This window comes from Pleurodeles waltl, chromosome 11, assembly GCF_031143425.1.
Source record: "Pleurodeles waltl isolate 20211129_DDA chromosome 11, aPleWal1.hap1.20221129, whole genome shotgun sequence".
Lineage (NCBI taxonomy): Eukaryota > Metazoa > Chordata > Amphibia > Caudata > Salamandridae > Pleurodeles > Pleurodeles waltl.
In genome coordinates, this window is record NC_090450.1 from 19,973,625 (window position 1) to 19,995,099 (window position 21,475).

Sequence of the window (21,475 nt, forward strand, 5' to 3'; positions counted from 1 at the left end):
GTTCTTATGCAACTATAGCTTAATATTTAATAAATCATAGGATGAATGATGAAATGTCTGATTTGTCCCATCCTCTGAGTTGAAGTGGGACAATGATTTCTATCCCATTTGGGGACACATAACCCTCCACTCTCTTCCCTAAACATTCCCTGCAACTCTCTACCCTCCTCTTCTCCCCACTATCATTCGATTGCTAATCTGATGCCTTCAGTGTTCCAGGGAAACTCTTTCTCTGGTCAACATGGCTTTGACATTATTACTCATCATACCTGTTTTGTATTTCAGAACTTATGTAAAAGACTAAGTCCTGATTTAGAATTGGGCGGACAAGTTACTCCGTCACAACAGTGAAGGATATCCTGTCTACCAAAATATAAATCCCATAAGATATAATGGGATTTATATTTCCGCAGACAGCATATCCGTCACAGTTGTGATGGAGTAACTCATCCATCAACATCTAAATCAGGCCCTGACTTGCATAGTGCATCCAGACTGTAAGCTCCAATCTTTTCATCAAACCACTCACTAGTAATAATTTGTCACCTTATTTCACCAATATGTTCCTCTTGTTGACTACAGACTCGTGCATTCTCGTAAGAGGATGGAGCATCAGATTAACCCTAGAAACATGTTTTCAGTTAGAAGAATTTGTCTTACTAACAGTTAAGATTGCTGCTGACAGAGAGAGAGAGGAGCTCTTATTAAGGAGACAGTATACACTGACAGCAAGAGATGTGCTTGTGACCTCTCATCTGTATCTTCTGTGGCTGAGACTATGACTGAGGCTTTGTATCAACAGAAGACTCATGTACACCAACTGCAAGGCAGCTGTCAGACTTCCCCCTTTGGAGTCGTACACACTGATGACAAAAGAAAGGCCATAGGGTAATTATAGAAATATGTGGTGACCCTTGTACAGACCATAAGAATAACATATAATGGTGCAGGACCTTCTCAATGGCCACCCAAGTATATGACGTGGACCTTGGCCAGTTACTGGCCAAAGAATTAAACACACGGCTTCTAAGGAGTGGACCGCTTACTGTAGAAATACATACAGTCTAATAAAAAGACCAGGATCGGTTACTTTCTGTGGAAACATATTCCATCTGAAGTGGAGTTGGGTATCCTAACCATGGTTGTAACCTATACTAGTTTGTAAGAGTGGGACGATAACAGCAGCATCATGTTTTAAATGTTAGATGTTTTGATTTAAAGTTTTCACAAGCACAAGAAAGCATGATAAACTGAACTGATACCATTCCCAGACACCAATAAAAGACCTGATTAAGAAAAAATAAGTTGGATTCAAACATGAGACAAGTGTATAAAAAGCGACTGAAAAAGTGCATATATTCATAGTGTAGGAAGTTGGCTCTGTATGTGCTATTTCAAAGTAAGGAATAGCATGCACAGAGTCCAAGGGTTCCCCTTAGAGGTAAAATAGTGGTAAAAATAGATAATACTAATGCTCTATTTTGTGGTAGTGTGGTCGAGCAGTAGGCTTATCCAAGGAGTAGTGTTAAGCATTTGTTGTACATACACATAGACAATAAATGAGGTACACACACTCAGAGACAAATCCAGCCAATAGGTTTTTATATAGAAAAATATCTTTTCTTAGTTTATTTTAAGAACCACAGGTTCAAATTCTACATGTAATATCTCATTCGAAAGGTATTGCAGGTAAGTACTTTAGGAACTTCAAATCATCAAAATTGCATGTATACTTTTCAAGTTATTCACAAATAGCTATTTTAAAAGTGGACACTTAGTGCAATTTTCACAGTTCCTAGGGGAGGTAAGTATTTGTTAGGTTAACCAGGTAAGTAAGACACTTACAGGGCTTAGTTCTTGGTCCAAGGTAGCCCACCGTTGGGGGTTCAGAGCAACCCCAAAGTCACCACACCAGCAGCTCAGGGCCGGTCAGGTGCAGAGTTCAAAGTGGTGCCCAAAACACATAGGCTAGAATGGAGAGAAGGGGGTGCCCCGGTTCCGGTCTGCTTGCAGGTAAGTACCCGCGTCTTCGGAGGGCAGACCAGGGGGGTTTTGTAGGGCACCGGGGGGGACACAAGCCCACACAGAAATTTCACCCTCAGCGGCACGGGGGCGGCCGGGTGCAGTGTAGAAACAAGCGTCGGGTTTGTAATGGAAGTCAATGGGAGATCTAGGGATCTCTTCAGCGCTGCAGGCAGGCAAGGGGGGGGTTCCTCGGGGAAACCTCCACTTGGGCAAGGGAGAGGGACTCCTGGGGGTCACTTCTCCAGTGAAAGTCCGGTCCTTCAGGTCCTGGGGGCTGCGGGTGCAGGGTCTCTCCCAGGTGTCGGGACTTGGGATTCCAAGAGTCGCGGTCAGGGGAAGCCTCGGGATTCCCTCTGCAGGCGGCGCTGTGGGGGCTCAGGGGGGACAGGTTTTTGTACTCACAGTCTTAGAGTAGTCCTGGGGTCCCTCCTGAGGTGTTGGATCGCCACCAGCCGAGTCGGGGTCGCCGGTTGCAGTGTTGCAAGTCTCACGCTTCTTGCGGGGAGCTTGCAGGGTTCTTTAAAGCTGCTGGAAACAAAGTTGCAGCTTTTCTTGGAGCAGGTCCGCTGTCCTCGGGAGTTTCTTGTCTTTTCGAAGCCGGGGCAGTCCTCAGAGGATGTCGAGGTCGCTGGTCCCTTTGGAAGGCGTCGCTGGAGCAGGATCTTTGGAAGGCAGGAGACAGGCCGGTGAGTTTCTGGAGCCAAGGCAGTTGTCGTCTTCTGGTCTTCCGCTGCAGGGGTTTTCAGCTAGGCAGTCCTTCTTCTTGTTGTTGCAGGAATCTAATCTTCTAGGGTTCAGGGTAGCCCTTAAATACTAAATTTAAGGGCGTGTTTAGGTCTGGGGGGTTAGTAGCCAATGGCTACTAGCCCTGAGGGTGGGTACACCCTCTTTGTGCCTCCTCCCAAGGGGAGGGGGTCACAATCCTAACCCTATTGGGGGAATCCTCCATCTGCAAGATGGAGGATTTCTAAAAGTTAGAGTCACTTCAGCTCAGGACACCTTAGGGGCTGTCCTGACTGGCCAGTGACTCCTCCTTGTTTTTCTCATTATTTTCTCCGGCCTTGCCGCCAAAAGTGGGGCCTGGCCGGAGGGGGCGGGCAACTCCACTAGCTGGAGTGTCCTGCTGGGTTGGCACAAAGGAGGTGAGCCTTTGAGGCTCACCGCCAGGTGTGACAATTCCTGCCTGGGGGAGGTGTTAGCATCTCCACCCAGTGCAGGCTTTGTTACTGGCCTCAGAGTGACAAAGGCACTCTCCCCATGGGGCCAGCAACATGTCTCGGTTTGTGGCAGGCTGCTGAAACTAGTCAGCCTACACAGATAGTCGGTTAAGTTTCAGGGGGCACCTCTAAGGTGCCCTCTGGGGTGTATTTTACAATAAAATGTACACTGGCATCAGTGTGCATTTATTGTGCTGAGAAGTTTGATACCAAACTTCCCAGTTTTCAGTGTAGCCATTATGGTGCTGTGGAGTTCGTGTTTGACAGACTCCCAGACCATATACTCTTATGGCTACCCTGCACTTACAATGTCTAAGGTTTTGTTTAGACACTGTAGGGGTACCATGCTCATGCACTGGTACCCTCACCTATGGTATAGTGCACCCTGCCTTAGGGCTGTAAGGCCTGCTAGAGGGGTGTCTTACCTATACTGCATAGGCAGTGAGAGGCTGGCATGGCACCCTGAGGGGAGTGCCATGTCGACTTACTCGTTTTGTCCTCACTAGCACCCACAAGCTGGCAAGCAGTGTGTCTGTGCTGAGTGAGAGGTCTCCAGGGTGGCATAAGACATGCTGCAGCCCTTAGAGACCTTCCTTGGCATCAGGGCCCTTGGTACTAGAAGTACCAGTTACAAGGGACTTATCTGGATGCCAGGGTCTGCCAATTGTGGATACAAAAGTACAGGTTAGGGAAAGAACACTGGTGCTGGGGCCTGGTTAGCAGGCCTCAGCACACTTTCAATTGTAAACATAGCATCAGCAAAGGCAAAAAGTCAGGGGGCAACCATGCCAAGGAGGCATTTCCTTACACAACCCCCCCCCCAAACGAAAGAGGATGAGACTAACCTTTCCCAAGAGAGTCTTCATTTTCTAAGTGGAAGAACCTGGAAAGGCCATCTGCATTGGCATGGGCAGTCCCAGGTCTGTGTTCCACTATAAAGTCCATTCCCTGTAGGGAGATGGACCACCTCAACAGTTTAGGATTTTCACCTTTCATTTGCATCAGCCATTTGAGAGGTCTGTGGTCGGTTTGAACTAGGAAGTGAGTCCCAAAGAGGTATGGTCTCAGCTTCTTCAGGGACCAAACCACAGCAAAGGCCTCCCTCTCAATGGCACTCCAACGCTGCTCCCTGGGGAGTAACCTCCTGCTAATGAAAGCAACAGGCTGGTCAAGGCCATCATCATTTGTTTGGGACAAAACTGCCCCTATCCCATGTTCAGAGGCATCTGTCTGCACAATGAACTGCTTAGAATAATCTGGAGCTTTTAGAACTGGTGCTGAGCACATTGCTTGTTTCAGGGTGTCAAAGGCCTGTTGGCATTCCACAGTCCAGTTCACTTTCTTGGGCATTTTCTTGGAGGTGAGTTCAGTGAGGGCTGTCACAATGGATCCATATCCCTTCACAAACCTCCTGTAGTACCCAGTCAAGCCAAGGAATGCCCTGACTTGAGTCTGGGTTTTTGGAGCTACCCAGTCCAGAATAGTCTGGATCTTGGGTTGGAGTGGCTGAACTTGGCCTCCACCTACAAGGTGGCCCAAGTAAACCACAGTTCCCTGCCCTATCTGGCATTTGGATGCCTTGATAGAGAGGCCTGCAGATTGCAGAGCCTTCAAAACCTTCCTCAGGTGGACCAGGTGATCCTGCCAGGTGGAGCTAAAGACAGCAATATCATCAAGATAAGCTGTGCTAAAGGACTCCAAGCCAGCAAGGACTTGATTCACCAACCTTTGGAAGGTGGCAGGGGCATTCTTTAAACCAAAGGGCATAACAGTAAACTGATAATGCCCATCAGGTGTGGAGAATGCTGTCTTTTCTTTTGCTCCAGGTGCCATTTTTATTTGCCAGTACCCTGCTGTCAAGTCAAAGGTACTTAGAAATTTGGCAGCACCTAATTTATCAATGAGCTCATCAGCTCTTGGAATTGGATGGGCATCTGTCTTGGTGACAGAATTGAGCCCTCTGTAGTCCACACAAAACCTCATCTCTTTCTTTCCATCTTTGGTGTGAGGTTTGGGGACTAAGACCACTGGGCTAGCCCAGGGGCTGTCAGAGCGCTCAATCACTCCCAACTCCAGCATCTTGTGGACTTCCACCTTGATGCTTTCCTTAACCTGGTCAGACTGTCTGAAGATTTTGTTCTTGACAGGCATGCTGTCTCCTGTGTCCACATCATGGGTACACAGGTGTGTCTGACCAGGGGTTAGGGAGAAAAGCTCAGGAAACTGTTGTAGGACTCTCCTACAATCAGCCTGCTGTTGGCCAGAGAGGGTGTCTGAGTAGATCACTCCATCTACTGTGCCATCTTTTGGGTCTGATGACAGAAGATCAGGGAGAGGTTCACTCTCTGCCTCCTGATCCTCATCTGTTACCATCAACAGATTCACATCAGCCCTGTCATGGAAGAGCTTAAGGCGGTTCACATGGATCACCCTCTTGGGGCTCCTGCTTGTGCCCAGGTCCACCAGGTAGGTGACCTGACTCTTCCTTTCTAGTACTGGGTAAGGGCCACTCCATTTGTCCTGGAGTGCCCTGAGAGCCACAGGCTCCAGAACCCAGACTTTCTGCCCTGGTTGGAACTCAACCAGTGCAGCCTTTTGGTCATACCAAAACTTCTGGAGTTGTTGGCTGGCCTCAAGGTTTTTGGTTGCCTTTTCCATGTACTCTGCCATTCTAGAGCGAAGGCCAAGTACATAGTCCACTATGTCCTGTTTAGGCTCATGGAGAGGTCTCTCCCAGCCTTCTTTAACAAGGGCAAGTGGTCCCCTTACAGGATGACCAAACAGAAGTTCAAAGGGTGAGAACCCTACTCCCTTCTGTGGTACCTCCCTTTAAGCGAAAAGCAGACATGGCAGGAGGACATCCCATCTCCTTTTGAGTTTTTCTGGGAGCCCCATGATCATGCCCTTTAATGTCTTGTTGAATCTCTCAACTAAGCCATTAGTTTGTGGATGGTAAGGTGTAGTGAATTTATAAGTCACTCCACACTCATTCCACATGTGCTTTAGATATGCTGACATGAAGTTGGTACCTCTGTCAGACACCACCTCCTTAGGGAAACCCACTCTGGTAAAGATACCAATGAGGGCCTTGGCTACTGCAGGGGCAGTAGTCGACCTAAGGGGAATAGCTTCAGGATACCTGGTAGCATGATCCACTACTACAAGGATATACATATTTCCTGAGGCTGTGGGAGGTTCTAGTGGACCAACTATGTCCACACCCACTCTTTCAAAGGGCACCCCCACCACTGGAAGTGGAATGAGGGGGGCCTTTGGATGCCCACCTGTCTTACCACTGGCTTGACAGGTGGGGCAGGAGAGGCAAAACTCCGTAACCATGTTGGACATATTGGGCCAGTAGAAGTGGTTGACTAACCTCTCCCACGTCTTGGTTTGTCCCAAATGTCCAGCAAGGGGAATGTCATGGGCCAATGTTAGGATGAACTTCCTGAACAGCTGAGGCACTACCACTCTCCTAGTGGCACCAGGTTTGGGGTCTCTGGCCTCAGTGTACAGGAGTCCATCTTCCCAATAGACCCTATGTGTTCCATTTTTCTTGCCTTTGGACTCTTCAGCAGCTTGCTGCCTAAGGCCTTCAAGAGAGGGACAGGTTTCTTGTCCCTTACACAGCTCCTCCCTTGAGGGTCCCCCTGGGCCTAAGAGCTCAACCTGGTAAGGTTCAAGCTCCAAAGGCTCAGTTCCCTCAGAGGGCAGAACTTCTTCCTGAGAAGAGAGGTTCCCTTTCTTTTGCTGTGTTGCAGTTGGTTTCCCAACTGACTTTCCTGTTCTCTTGGTAGGCTGGGCCATTTTTCCAGACTCCAGCTCTATTTTTTCACCCTGTGCCTTGCATTGTGCTCTTGTTTTCACACACACCAGTTCAGGGATACCCAGCATTGCTGCATGGGTTTTTAGTTCTACCTCAGCCCATGCTGAGGACTCCAGGTCATTTCCAAGCAGACAGTCCACTGGGATATTTGAGGAGACCACCACCTGTTTCAGGCCATTGACCCCTCCCCATTCTAAAGTAACCATTGCCATGGGATGTACTTTTCTCTGATTGTCAGCGTTGGTGACTGTGTAAGTTTTTCCAGTCAGGTATTGGCCAGGGGAAACCAGTTTCTCTGTCACCATGGTGACACTGGCACCTGTATCCCTCAGGCCCTCTATTCTAGTCCCATTAATCAAGAGTTGCTGTCTGTATTTTTGCATGTTAGGCGGCCAGACAGCTAGTGTGGCTAAATCCACCCCACCCTCAGAAACTAGAGTAGCTTCAGTGTGGACCCTGATTTGCTCTGGGCACACTGTTGATCCCACTTGGAGACTAGCCATACCAGTGTTACCTGGATGGGAGTTTGGAGTGGAACCTTTCTTGGGACAGGCCTTGTCTCCAGTTTGGTGTCCATGCTGTTTACAGCTATGACACCAGGCCTTTTTGGGATCAAAGTTTTTACCCTTGTACCCATTGTTTTGTGAAGAGGCTCTGGGCCCACCCTCCTGTGCAGGTTTTTGGGGGCCTGTAGAAGACTCTTTACTATTTTTAGTTTTGGTTGTCTCATCACTCTTCCCCTGGGGAGTCTTTGTGACCCCTTTCTTTTGGTCACCCCCTGTTGAAGTCTTGGACACCCTTGTCTTGACCCAATGGTCCGCCTTCTTTCCCAATTCTTGGGGAGAAATTGGTCCTAGGTCTACCAGATGCTGATGCAGTTTATCATTGAAACAATTACTTAACAGGTGTTCTTTCACAAATAAATTGTACAGCCCATCATAATTACTTACACCACTGCCTTGAATCCAACCATCTAGTGTTTTCACTGAGTAGTCTACAAAGTCAACCCAGGTCTGGCTCGAGGATTTTTGAGCCCCCCTGAATCTAATCCTATACTCCTCAGTGGAGAATCCAAAGCCCTCAATCAGGGTACCCTTCATGAGGTCATAAGATTCTGCATCTTGTCCAGAGAGTGTGAGGAGTCTATCCCTACACTTTCCTGTGAACATTTCCCAAAGGAGAGCACCCCAGTGAGATCTGTTCACTTTTCTGGTTACACAAGCCCTCTCAAAAGCTGTGAACCATTTGGTGATGTCATCACCATCTTCATATTTAGTTACAATCCCTTTAGGGATTTTCAACATGTCAGGAGAATCTCTGACCCTATTTATGTTGCTGCCACCATTGATGGGTCCTAGGCCCATCTCTTGTCTTTCCCTCTCTATGGTTAGGATCTGTCTTTCCAAAGCCAATCTTTTGGCCATCCTGGCTAACTGGATGTCCTCTTCACTGGGGCTATCCTCAGTGATTTCAGAGGTGTTGGTCTCTCCTGTGAGGGAACCAGCATCTCTGACTATTATTTTTGGAGTCAGGGTTTGAGGGACCCTGTTCTCCCTAGATAGGATTGGTAGGGGGGAATTGTCCTCCAAGTCACTATCCTCTTCCTCTGAGTTGCCACCCTCAGAGGGGTTGGCCTTTTCAAACTCTGCCAAAAGCTCCTGGAGCTGTATTTTGGTAGGTTTGGGGCCCATTGTTATTTTCTTTATTTTACAGAGTGACCTTAGCTCCCTCATCTTAAGATGGAGGTAAGGTGTGGTGTCGAGTTCCACCACAGTCACATCTGTGCTAGACATTTTGCTTCTAAAAGTTGGAATACTTTTTAAGAATCTACAACTGGTTCTAGAATCTAATTCAAACTTTTACAAACTTTTAAACTCTAAAAGAAATGCTAAACAGGATCTAACACAAGGCCCTAGCAGGTCTTTTAAGAATTTAGAAAACTTTTCAAATTGCAAAAATCAATTTCTAATGACAATTTTGGAATTTGTCGTGTGATCAGGTATTGGCTGAGTAGTCCAGCAAATGCAAAGTCTTGTACCCCACCGCTGATCCACCAATGTAGGAAGTTGGCTCTGTATGTGCTATTTCAAAGTAAGGAATAGCATGCACAGAGTCCAAGGGTTCCCCTTAGAGGTAAAATAGTGGTAAAAATAGATAATACTAATGCTCTATTTTGTGGTAGTGTGGTCGAGCAGTAGGCTTATCCAAGGAGTAGTGTTAAGCATTTGTTGTACATACACATAGACAATAAATGAGGTACACACACTCAGAGACAAATCCAGCCAATAGGTTTTTATATAGAAAAATATCTTTTCTTAGTTTATTTTAAGAACCACAGGTTCAAATTCTACATGTAATATCTCATTCGAAAGGTATTGCAGGTAAGTACTTTAGGAACTTCAAATCATCAAAATTGCATGTATACTTTTCAAGTTATTCACAAATAGCTATTTTAAAAGTGGACACTTAGTGCAATTTTCACAGTTCCTAGGGGAGGTAAGTATTTGTTAGGTTAACCAGGTAAGTAAGACACTTACAGGGCTTAGTTCTTGGTCCAAGGTAGCCCACCGTTGGGGGTTCAGAGCAACCCCAAAGTCACCACACCAGCAGCTCAGGGCCGGTCAGGTGCAGAGTTCAAAGTGGTGCCCAAAACACATAGGCTAGAATGGAGAGAAGGGGGTGCCCCGGTTCCGGTCTGCTTGCAGGTAAGTACCCGCGTCTTCGGAGGGCAGACCAGGGGGGTTTTGTAGGGCACCGGGGGGGACACAAGCCCACACAGAAATTTCACCCTCAGCGGCACGGGGCGGCCGGGTGCAGTGTAGAAACAAGCGTCGGGTTTGTAATGGAAGTCAATGGGAGATCTAGGGATCTCTTCAGCGCTGCAGGCAGGCAAGGGGGGGGTTCCTCGGGGAAACCTCCACTTGGGCAAGGGAGAGGGACTCCTGGGGGTCACTTCTCCAGTGAAAGTCCGGTCCTTCAGGTCCTGGGGGCTGCGGGTGCAGGGTCTCTCCCAGGTGTCGGGACTTGGGATTCCAAGAGTCGCGGTCAGGGGAAGCCTCGGGATTCCCTCTGCAGGCGGCGCTGTGGGGGCTCAGGGGGGACAGGTTTTTGTACTCACAGTCTTAGAGTAGTCCTGGGGTCCCTCCTGAGGTGTTGGATCGCCACCAGCCGAGTCGGGGTCGCCGGGTGCAGTGTTGCAAGTCTCCCGCTTCTTGCGGGGAGCTTGCAGGGTTCTTTAAAGCTGCTGGAAACAAAGTTGCAGCTTTTCTTGGAGCAGGTCCGCTGTCCTCGGGAGTTTCTTGTCTTTTCGAAGCCGGGGCAGTCCTCAGAGGATGTCGAGGTCGCTGGTCCCTTTGGAAGGCGTCGCTGGAGCAGGATCTTTGGAAGGCAGGAGACAGGCCGGTGAGTTTCTGGAGCCAAGGCAGTTGTCGTCTTCTGGTCTTCCGCTGCAGGGGTTTTCAGCTAGGCAGTCCTTCTTCTTGTTGTTGCAGGAATCTAATCTTCTAGGGTTCAGGGTAGCCCTTAAATACTAAATTTAAGGGCGTGTTTAGGTCTGGGGGGTTAGTAGCCAATGGCTACTAGCCCTGAGGGTGGGTACACCCTCTTTGTGCCTCCTCCCAAGGGGAGGGGGTCACAATCCTAACCCTATTGGGGGAATCCTCCATCTGCAAGATGGAGGATTTCTAAAAGTTAGAGTCACTTCAGCTCAGGACACCTTAGGGGCTGTCCTGACTGGCCAGTGACTCCTCCTTGTTTTTCTCATTATTTTCTCCGGCCTTGCCGCCAAAAGTGGGGCCTGGCCGGAGGGGGCGGGCAACTCCACTAGCTGGAGTGTCCTGCTGGGTTGGCACAAAGGAGGTGAGCCTTTGAGGCTCACCGCCAGGTGTGACAATTCCTGCCTGGGGGAGGTGTTAGCATCTCCACCCAGTGCAGGCTTTGTTACTGGCCTCAGAGTGACAAAGGCACTCTCCCCATGGGGCCAGCAACATGTCTCGGTTTGTGGCAGGCTGCTGAAACTAGTCAGCCTACACAGATAGTCGGTTAAGTTTCAGGGGGCACCTCTAAGGTGCCCTCTGGGGTGTATTTTACAATAAAATGTACACTGGCATCAGTGTGCATTTATTGTGCTGAGAAGTTTGATACCAAACTTCCCAGTTTTCAGTGTAGCCATTATGGTGCTGTGGAGTTCGTGTTTGACAGACTCCCAGACCATATACTCTTATGGCTACCCTGCACTTACAATGTCTAAGGTTTTGTTTAGACACTGTAGGGGTACCATGCTCATGCACTGGTACCCTCACCTATGGTATAGTGCACCCTGCCTTAGGGCTGTAAGGCCTGCTAGAGGGGTGTCTTACCTATACTGCATAGGCAGTGAGAGGCTGGCATGGCACCCTGAGGGGAGTGCCATGTCGACTTACTCGTTTTGTCCTCACTAGCACCCACAAGCTGGCAAGCAGTGTGTCTGTGCTGAGTGAGAGGTCTCCAGGGTGGCATAAGACATGCTGCAGCCCTTAGAGACCTTCCTTGGCATCAGGGCCCTTGGTACTAGAAGTACCAGTTACAAGGGACTTATCTGGATGCCAGGGTCTGCCAATTGTGGATACAAAAGTACAGGTTAGGGAAAGAACACTGGTGCTGGGGCCTGGTTAGCAGGCCTCAGCACACTTTCAATTGTAAACATAGCATCAGCAAAGGCAAAAAGTCAGGGGGCAACCATGCCAAGGAGGCATTTCCTTACACATAGTAAGAGATATTTCACTGACCCTGAGAACTGACACAACTCTCGACAAAGCGAAAGATGTTTCATATAGGGATCAGAGAAGCATTATTCCACGGACAGCAAGAGGTGTATTTTCTGACCCTAAAGACATATACACTATAACAAGTGCATCTTGTTGAATGCATTTTGTCAACAAGGAAGACCCTCCTGACTGATAAAACTCTATGGACTCTGAGAACAAGGTAACACTAGGAACGAGACTGCTCCCTTTGTATCTTTCACTAGTTGCATGCTCTCCTGATGAATCTACGTGTGAAGTACAAAGAAATGCTTTCGCTTTTTGTCATTGATATATTTCTATTCTGCTCCTTTTTTGCTTCTCTCTGGCTGGATTCTGGTATTTATTATGTGTGATTTAAGCTGTTACGTAAGCCATTGCCCCTGGCATTTTCATAACATTTGGGCACCACCAGTGGCACATTCACCACATCACTCGCTGTTGTTTTCCTTTTGGTGTCCTTTGCGCTGCTCGGTTTGCTTTTGTTGCTTTGTCTTGGCTGTCACAGATTGGCACCATATTATGCATATTATGTTTTCTCTTACCAGTGCATAACTTACTAACAAATCTCATGCCCATCTTTGTGCTCGCTGATATATATGTACCTTTTTCTAATTGATTGGGTAGCTAACTGCCGTTGTATGCACCCCATCCATCACTTGCACAAGTCCCAACACTGTTGATAAGATCCGGCGTAATTTGGATTTTCTGCCACTGATGCTCACATGGATTTCATGATAGCCCCTGTACCTTGTACAAAAATGAGTCCTGTTTTTGGTTAGTACTAGTCTTCAATTGTCTGTTGTTAAACTGTGTTCTTCCCCTATCCACGTCACTTACACCTGGTGGTTGCTCTAGTCCACTACCTTATGATGCACGTTACTGCTACTAATAGTTCTCTCTGGAAAGAACTCAGTTGCACATTGTGAGCTGCTTTTAATGGATGACCTCTCCAGCCTAGCGCTTACGATTTTTAACATGATGAGCAGACCAATGGAATCCAACAGCTCACTATAGGCCCATCCACATTTGGACTTTGCATTCACCCATCACTTTATCCTCTTCCCTTTATCACATCAACCTTAATATTCTAAACACTATTTCCTTCTTGGCTTCTGCTATGTCCATATCAGGTACGTTGATACCGTTGTTTAGTTCTTCTTGTCCTAATTCCAGTGTTTTGTAAGCATGAACTCAGTGATTCTGCTTCAAGAAAGCCTGCTTTCCATTGGAGGTAACTAGTTCTTTTTTTATATCTGTATGTCTTGTGTTAAATGAAACCTACTTAAAAGTATGATGGTGTGTGGATACAGGAATTGTCAGCTCATCTGCTGATGCAATAGATTGATTATTCTTCTTGTACAAGAGAGATTTATAATTGAGGGAATTGCGTAAACAGGGACTAAAAGCAGCAATGTGCAAATTTCTGTTTGACCGTTTTAGAACAATGCGTTTCTGCTTTTCTTGTGTTCACTTTACAGTCCTGTTTCAGGTATGTTTTTGTTAAATACATTTGAGGTTAGTTAGGCCTACCTGCAATACTGCTGGGGTCTCGGAAAGCTGTTTGAAGTCATTTGCTGGGCCTTTTCCTCTGACAACACTCTGGTAGGCCTTGTATGTTTGCTTTTATGCCGAAGGGATCAGTCTCATCATCCTATGAACATGTAGCACAGCAGTCCTATGTATCCCGTATATGAACACACAACCACATTTGTTGTATCTACCACCTTGAAGGCCCCAACATCCTCTGCCAGTGCCCTCCCTCTTAATGTTACAAAGACACTGAGGAGACTGCGGATGAATGCAACCAGTCCCAGCCCGTCTTGTTGTCCTGTGTAGTCGAACACAGAATCTTCCATCTTCTGCCTTAATTTTCATTCTTGCTCTGCCTCAGGCCAGTTGTGGCCTATCCAGTTCATCAGCAGAATAAAATTTGGTGTGAGGTGCCTCTCTGGCACTTTACTGTTACAGTGGTCACGAGTGCTTGAGGTTTTGGATTTTTAGAAGATCATATCTCTGCCTTGCGCTTCTCTTGAAGAAGTGCCGTATTCTGTATGTTCTCAGAGATAGATGAGTTCACTGTGTATAGAGGCTACAAATGTTTTTCTCTCGGTCAGTAATGCGATCAGTGAGAGCTTGCATAATCGGTGTGTGGAAACAGTGGAGCAGAAAAACGACTGCATTGCACTTCCTTTGGAGAATTTAGCATAATGTTGCCCCCTGCTTTTAGAAAACTTGTAGTTTCCTAAATTTTAAATAGCAGTCTGGAACCTGCATATATTTACTTAAGGTTGGTAACTGTATAATGTAACAACAGTTTGGTTAAGATTTAATATATATATATATATATATATATATATATATATATATATATATATATATATATATATATATATATATATATATTACTGTATTTTAAGATTGCATGGTTTTATACTTTAAGACATGTTTGACCTTCATCTAGTCTTCAACAAGTGCTAGAAGTAGAAAAATCTAACCTCATATGACAAATAGTATACACATTTCACCTTGTTATTATTTTTAAACAAAAAGACTTGGCCAGCCAGCATTTATTAGCCATGTGTGAGAAGTGTCCCCTGTGATTCATTAACCCTTGGAATCCTCTTTGGCAGCTTTTTACCCTTTCCAGGCTGATAAGAGGCTTTAATTCTTTCTCAGAGACACTCACAGGTATCTAGCCCTTAGCATAAAGCTGAATGCTCAAAAACAGAGCAGTTACTTCTTCTCAAGAGGCTTCCGAATGTTGGGAGATTATTTGTATTTAATAATTGATGATCAAATGAAAATTGTGTTTGAGCTTTTGTCACACAAGGTTAGATGTATCCACAGTCAGGACTTTGCGAGGACTAGAAATGTTTAGGTTGCATGCTTTTGATGATTTGCTGGTAGTTTTGGTGCTGTTTAACTAATCTGCACTAAATATAGCAGATATTTATTGCTTTCAGCTTGATTTTGCTGTGGACTGGAGAAGAAGGGTTAATTTAAGGTGTGGAGAGTAAAACAAAATACTTCATTTTACGTATCTAGGAAATTTTAATGCTTGATACAACAAAAACCACTTAACTGAATTGCAACACGTATGGCAAAAAAATTGAGATCTTAATCAAAGTAAGTCCTATTAGTTCCTTGACGTAAATCTGATCAATAGCATTTGAAATATTTGAATTCTTAGAAGGCTTCAATGGATTATTGGTATATCTACCTTGACCGGTTCAAAAACATTGCTATGAGGACCGATTTGGGGAATTGCAAATTCAGATTTGATTGGCCGATAGTCATTTTCCTCCCTTGAATTTGGTCCTTAAATTCCATAGTGGTTTGAGACATATTCTGCTGTGCAACTATTTCACAATGAGAGCAATTAAGAATTTGTTCTCAAAACTGTTGTGTGAAGTTCATTAAGGCCAAGTGGTTAACAAGGCCGCTTCTCAAGCTTTAAGGAGATGAGGGTTCATTGCAGGGGAGAAGAAAACACCTTTCATATGATCAGAATATTTTGGGATAAATTTAAGGACTACAAAGTAGTTTTAAAAAAATGTTTGAGTTTAGCAAAAAGAAAGTGGTGGGAGGAGGTGGTCTAGGAAACCTTCAATGTGATGGGCTTTGGTTAGTGTTTATGCCCAGAGACTGCTGCAGTTTTTGTGGTAACATGTACAGTACACAGGTGGTGGCCTGCATTCAGTTCTGCAGCGCACGGCAAAAAGTTGTGCCCATTGGGTTCTGTAGCCAAGAGGAGCGGTTGCATGGCATGGCCAAAGGTGATCCCCTATAACTAGAGTCTGCTACGGACAGCCCAAATCCTGTGCTCAATAGGTGACTGAACATACCTGGATAAGGCACAATGCCTTCCAAAAGATCACAGCAGATTCACCATTTGGGGTGTTCTGAGAATAAGTGGTTTCTATGCACTCCAAATTGATATACAGGCCATTCTCTGTCAGTCTTGAGGGTACGTTTGTTGAAGTCCTTCAGCCAGCCCTAGCTCATAGTAGTCTCTGGCAATTACAACCAACTGCAGCAAGCGTGTGGCCATAAACAATGCTTTGGGTTATAGTAGCATTGCTCACAACACCAGAGACAGGTGAATGACGGATGAAGCTTGCCTTATCTGCCTGTCTGATAAGCAATGGCCAAGCTTCCAATGTGTTTCTCAACCTTGCTCTCTGCAGTATCGGCTGCATGATTGCAGGGTCCTCCCCCGAAAGCCCTAGATGCAGACTCATAGAAGCAGATTCTACCCTATGATATGGGAGTGCCCAGTAGTATTAAGTGCTTGGATAGAAGTGGTATCATAATTAAATGGGAAATGCTTGCAACAGGACGCCCTGATATTTATGCTGGGTCTGATGGCCAGGACAAAAAAGAATAGGTATGCTTATTGACTTATAGATTAACATTTGTTTCATTTAGGCGGTGCATTGCAAAGGCCTGGAAGTCGCCTGCTAGCTCTACCTATGGAGTGCTGGTTCAGGGATCAGAAGAAATGGGCAGTAGCAAAGGCAGACACACTTAATTGCACTATGTAGGCAGTGGGGTATTGTATTGTAATCGTATTTATATAGCGCTTACTACCCCTGACGAGGCGTCAAAGCGCTTTTCGATGAGTAGCACGCTACTCCGGAACCCAACAAGAATTAGTGATGGATTAGTATCATTTGATAATGAGTACAGTTTTAGTATTATTATGAGTTAATTTGAGCTGCGGATATGAGAGTTTGTTAGATTGACTGGAGTAATGGAGGGGTGGAGGAGGAAAGAAATCTAAAAGTGTTAATTGGGAGTATATCCTTCATTTACTCAATCCAAAGGCTTGGGATGAATAAAGGGGGGCAGGGGGGGGAAGAGTATGTGGAAGGGTTAGGGAGAGCATAGTAGCAGGGTGAGATGAATTCAGGAGAATTTAGTAGGGTTGTGTGGGAGGTCACAGAGGTAGAGTGAGGTTTGGTGAGTTAGATGTGGAGGTGGAGGGAAGAGCTTAGGCAGAGATATTTAGGAGATGAAAGTGGTCGAAGGGATTTGGGATGAGTCAGAGTGATAATGGAGGATAGTTTGATAGAGACATGACATAAGAGTGATGAAAATGGGAGCAGAAATTCATAGATATCTAGTATAACAACCCAAAAAACCAGGAGCCATGCAATGATCCACAACATGCCAAGCACAGAAACAACATATACACATACATACACACATACATACACACATACATACACACATATATATATATATATATATATATATATATATATATATATATATATATATATATATATATATTTATACACACACACACACACACACACACACACACACACGAATACACACATATGCACATACAATACATAATTAGAATCATGGGTAAAAAATACTTAGTCAGACAGGTTTAAACAAGTGTGTGTGTATTTTATTGTTATGACAGTAGCAATACATATTTCCCAAAGAAACTATAAATAAATAGAAATATACATATAATCTGAAAAAATATTTATCCACATAGGCATATGCAGTTCATAGTTGTTTGAAAAAGGTGGTTATGAAGGAAAGAGCCAACTCTTGAGTAGTTTTCTGAAAACAAGAAAGTTATCTGTGGCTCTTATAGTTGGGGGTAATGAATTCCATAGTTTTGCTGCTTGGACGGAGAAGGATGTACCACCTACAGTCTTTTTCTTGTATGGTGGTGTTCTAAGGAGGGGTGCCAGTCTTGAGCGGAGGGTTCTTTGTTGGATGTATATGGTAATTTTCTTTCTGATAAAAAGCGGTCCTGTTCCATGTATAGCTTTGTGGGTGATACAAAGCAGTTTGAAAGTGCATCTTCTGGCAACGGGTAACCAGTGTAGTGCTCTCAAGGCAGGGGAGATGTGGTCTTGCGGCTTTATATGTAGTAGTAGCCTGGCGGCGGAATTCTGGATACGTTGTAGTTTTTTCATAACAGATAGAGATGATCCATGGTAGAGGCTATTGGCATAATCCAGTTTGGATAATACAAGTGAGATAGTAGCTTGCACCTTGTGTGGAAATCCGAGGTGGGGGAAGATGCGTTGTAAAGTCTTTAAGGTGATGAAGCTTGTGCGTGCTAATTTGTCTACTTGGGTATTCATAGTTAGCTTGGAATCCATGGTGATTCCTAGGTTTTTCACTTCTTTGGATAATTGAGGAGGTGGTCCGAGATCTTCAGGCCAGATGCACAGAGGGTCATAATTTTTCCAGTCACCACATATGAGTATTTCTGTTTTGGAGGTATTTAGTTTGAGATGGCTCCAGGTCATCCACTGATCAACGGCTCTGAGGCAACTGAAGATTTGTGACTTTTCAATGTTTTTGGGGTCTTCTAATTGAAGTAGTATTTGTGTGTCATCTGCATAGTTGTAGCATGTGAGATGGAACTCATTGATCAGTTCTGGTAAAGATATCATGTAGATGTTAAAAAGCAAAGGTGAGATGATTGACCCTTGGGGGACCCCTGTTTTTGTGAGGTAGGGTTCGGACGAGAAGGGGGGCGAGTGGATGATATTCGCTCTTTTTTGGAGATAGGAAGTAATCCAGTTGAGAGCAATCCCTTGTATGCTGGCTTCGTGGAGTCTTTGATTAAGGGTGTCATGGTCAACCGTATCAAAGGCAGCTGAGAGGTCCAAGAGAAGTAGTGCAGCAACTCCATTTCGGTCGACTGTGTTTTTAAGATCGTCCCAGATTGCCATGAGTGCCGATTCAGTGCTTCTTCCTGGGCGGAATCCAGTTTGGAAGTCTGAAAGTATAGAATTGTCTTCAATGAATTGTGACATCTGGGCGAATGTTGCTCTTTCTATCAATTTGCCCAGGAAAGGTCCATTTGTGATAGGTCTGTAGTTGTTGGGGTCTTGCGGGTCTAGGTTTGTTTTCTTTAATAATGGTCGTATGTATGCTTTTTTCAGGTCTGTTGGAAAAGTTCCTGAAGTTAAAGAGTTGTTGATGATTCTTCTTACAGGTGTGGCAGCAGAAGTAGATAGCAGGATGTTCTTGAAGATTTGTGGTGGGCAAGGGTCAGAAGGGCAACCAGAAGGTCTGCTTGCTTTGACCAAATCCATAAATTCATCCTGGGATATTTGTTTGAAAGACTGTAGAGGTTGGGATGGTTTATTCTTAAAGGGTATTTTAGTAAAGGGGTTGGTGCTGATGCTTTTCTTCTGTTTTAAATAGGAGTCCAATGTGTCTGCCTTGGTTGTGTAGTGAGTTGCCAATGTGTTTGTGAAATCTTGAGTGGTGGGATGACTTCCTTCCATGCATGTGGGTTTTCGAAATTCATTGAGAATTTTATAAAATTCCTTGGTTGTAGATTGAGCATTTAGAATTCGGTCTGAGTAGTATCTTTTTTTAGCTTTTTTGATTGATGATTTGTATATCCTGTTGAGTTTGTGTAGCTGCAGTTTGTCTTGACTGTTGTTTGTTTTGAGCCAGGTCCGCTGCAACTTTCTGATTTGTTGCTTTATCTTTTGAAGTTCTGTGTTTCTCCAAGGTGTTGGTTTTCTTTTGTCATGTTTAGTTTTTCTGAGTGGTATTAGGACATCAAAAGCTTCCTGTAGCCACTCATAAAGTTTTGGTAGAGAATTGAGTGTATCTAGATCTGTGTTTGCTGTTAAACGATCAATACATCAGATAGGAGCGAAAGACAAAAGCTCTTATTCACCACTGTTCATCTGCTGAACTACGTGCTCATCATTGTATCAATCTTGGCGCAGACTTGCTGTGTATTGCATTAGTGCAGCGCTGTAAGACTACTACATGCATTTTGCCACTTAAAAAAACCCCAAGGAATCAGTTGAAGCAGCTACTTAACTAGGAGAAAGAAAAAAAAAGCATGCAGCACATACGTCTCGAGCATTTTATCAACTTTGGAACATTTACTTTCCAATACTAGAGAACATCCGTATAAGTAAAAAGGATAAAGTCAATAAGAAAACCTTTCATCAACAAACATAGCCAAATCAAACCCTTGAACAAAACAAATTAACCCAAGGCATAGTACTAACACCCCAACACACAGAATTACCAGTTTCATCCCAACGCGTCCCATTTCTCCGGCACCACACCCAGGGCAGTCTGGCAGGCCGCTAGTATTTGAACCACTCGCTCTGTACCCTCCTTTCTGGTGCACCGTTCACCAAGTGTGGTCCTGATGAAGGATCTGTAGGGACCGTTCGGATGATTTGGGACTTATAGTTTGTCATTTCAACCTAGGCACATTTTGGATGATTCCAGTCATGCTCATATTTATTGTAATGGTGTATGATGCTTTGTTTAAAATGTGATACAGAGGTAATAAAAAAACATAGTTACATTGCTCGCTGTACTAGTTCGAGTTTTTATAATTATAAAATAACATGCCTTCTACTGATATTTGTATTTGATTTTCTTTATAGTTATACAAAGTAGGCAATATCTAACTTTACCTAATAACTGAATTTTATTAGCAAATACTTGGGTATTGTCAGACTGTTAAAGGTACACTATAATTCAGTACTGGTTACTCTGAATAGCTAAACTTTTTAAATCAATTCACTTTTCTGTTTTTGTTCAAAAGCATGTTTGTCTCCTGGTGAGTTTGATTGGGTCATAACTTTTCGCATGTGGGTCACGACCATTAGAAGTTTGAGCGTGCTTAAAGTCAGATTATTGAGTTAGGAAGTTCCTGCAGGAGGTGTGTCCATCCTGTACAATCCACAGGTCAGCAGTGTGCTGCTCTAGTGAATATTGTTTATACTCAAGGGTTATATGAAAGGTGAGTGCAGCAAGCTTCCTTTATAACTCTCTACCTTTGTCCACAGAGTGATGACCGATCCACAATCTCGCCTGTTTCACCCTCATCCCAAACAGGTAAGGCATCTTCAGCCGCCATTACATTCTCTCAAGCTTTCTCTGTAGTGATAAGGGATATTTCATTAGTTTCTTTACTGTTATCACCACCTTTCCACAGTACCAATCTGCTTTGCTTAGCTGTTTCCTGATGACTGGTCTAGAGTTATGATAAATTTGTAATTATGGATGAATGGTCTATACCTTGCTTAAATAAGTTTATATTTTTGTAGAGCTCTGACACAAAATTAAATGCATTCCGTTTCCAGCTTCTCCAAAAAGCTGTATTAAATATTCCTGAGTTAATGTAGTACCCTTGAATCCTAACTGCTAAGTTGGAGATACGGAGTAGCTCAAGTTTTTGATTTGAGTTCAAGGAGCAGGCCCTGGTCCTATGCTGTTGACTGTGTCGGCCACCCACTTTTAACCTTTGGTGGTGTTCCTTACACAATCCTTCTATCAGCGTATTCCCTTCAGATTACTGGATTCCTCCTTCTAACATCCCACCCGGATATCAAAATCACAGTCCTTGTTGAAGTATCTGTTCCTGCTTGCATATCCTTCCTTTGATCATGCTCTTTTCTATTTTCTGTTTAGCTGCTTAGTCCCTTGTGTGTGGTGATCATTCTACCTTCTTTACTTGTGATTATGTAGTATGTTACTTGGAGTCATTGGTTTTACTGCAGTATATTCAGTATAGTGTTCCCAAGCATTTCACTCCTGGTCTCTTTAAAGTTGGCATCTGTCACAACTCTTCTTAAATTAGTCTCTGATGCTTG

At 44.6% G+C, this 21,475-nt stretch overlaps 1 protein-coding gene and 1 non-coding gene across 10 annotated transcripts in view; one reads left to right on the forward strand and one right to left on the reverse strand.

The window, feature by feature from the left end:
- The window catches only part of LRCH3 (leucine rich repeats and calponin homology domain containing 3), a 311,841-nt gene that overhangs the window by 228,516 nt on the left and 61,850 nt on the right, over positions 1-21,475 (forward strand). For all 9 annotated transcript variants that reach the window (XR_011199321.1, XR_011199322.1, XM_069212842.1 and 6 more), the window contains one exon: positions 20,669-20,717. Coding sequence is in view for 7 of the 9 variants with exons in the window: in XM_069212842.1 (XP_069068943.1) it covers positions 20,669-20,717 (49 nt within the window). In the remaining 2 variants the exon portion in view is untranslated. The remainder of the gene's footprint in view (positions 1-20,668; positions 20,718-21,475) is intronic.
- LOC138266768 (small nucleolar RNA snR60/Z15/Z230/Z193/J17) lies at positions 19,488-19,571 on the reverse strand. The gene has a single exon (XR_011199693.1). It is a non-coding gene; the product is annotated as a small nucleolar RNA snR60/Z15/Z230/Z193/J17 (small nucleolar RNA).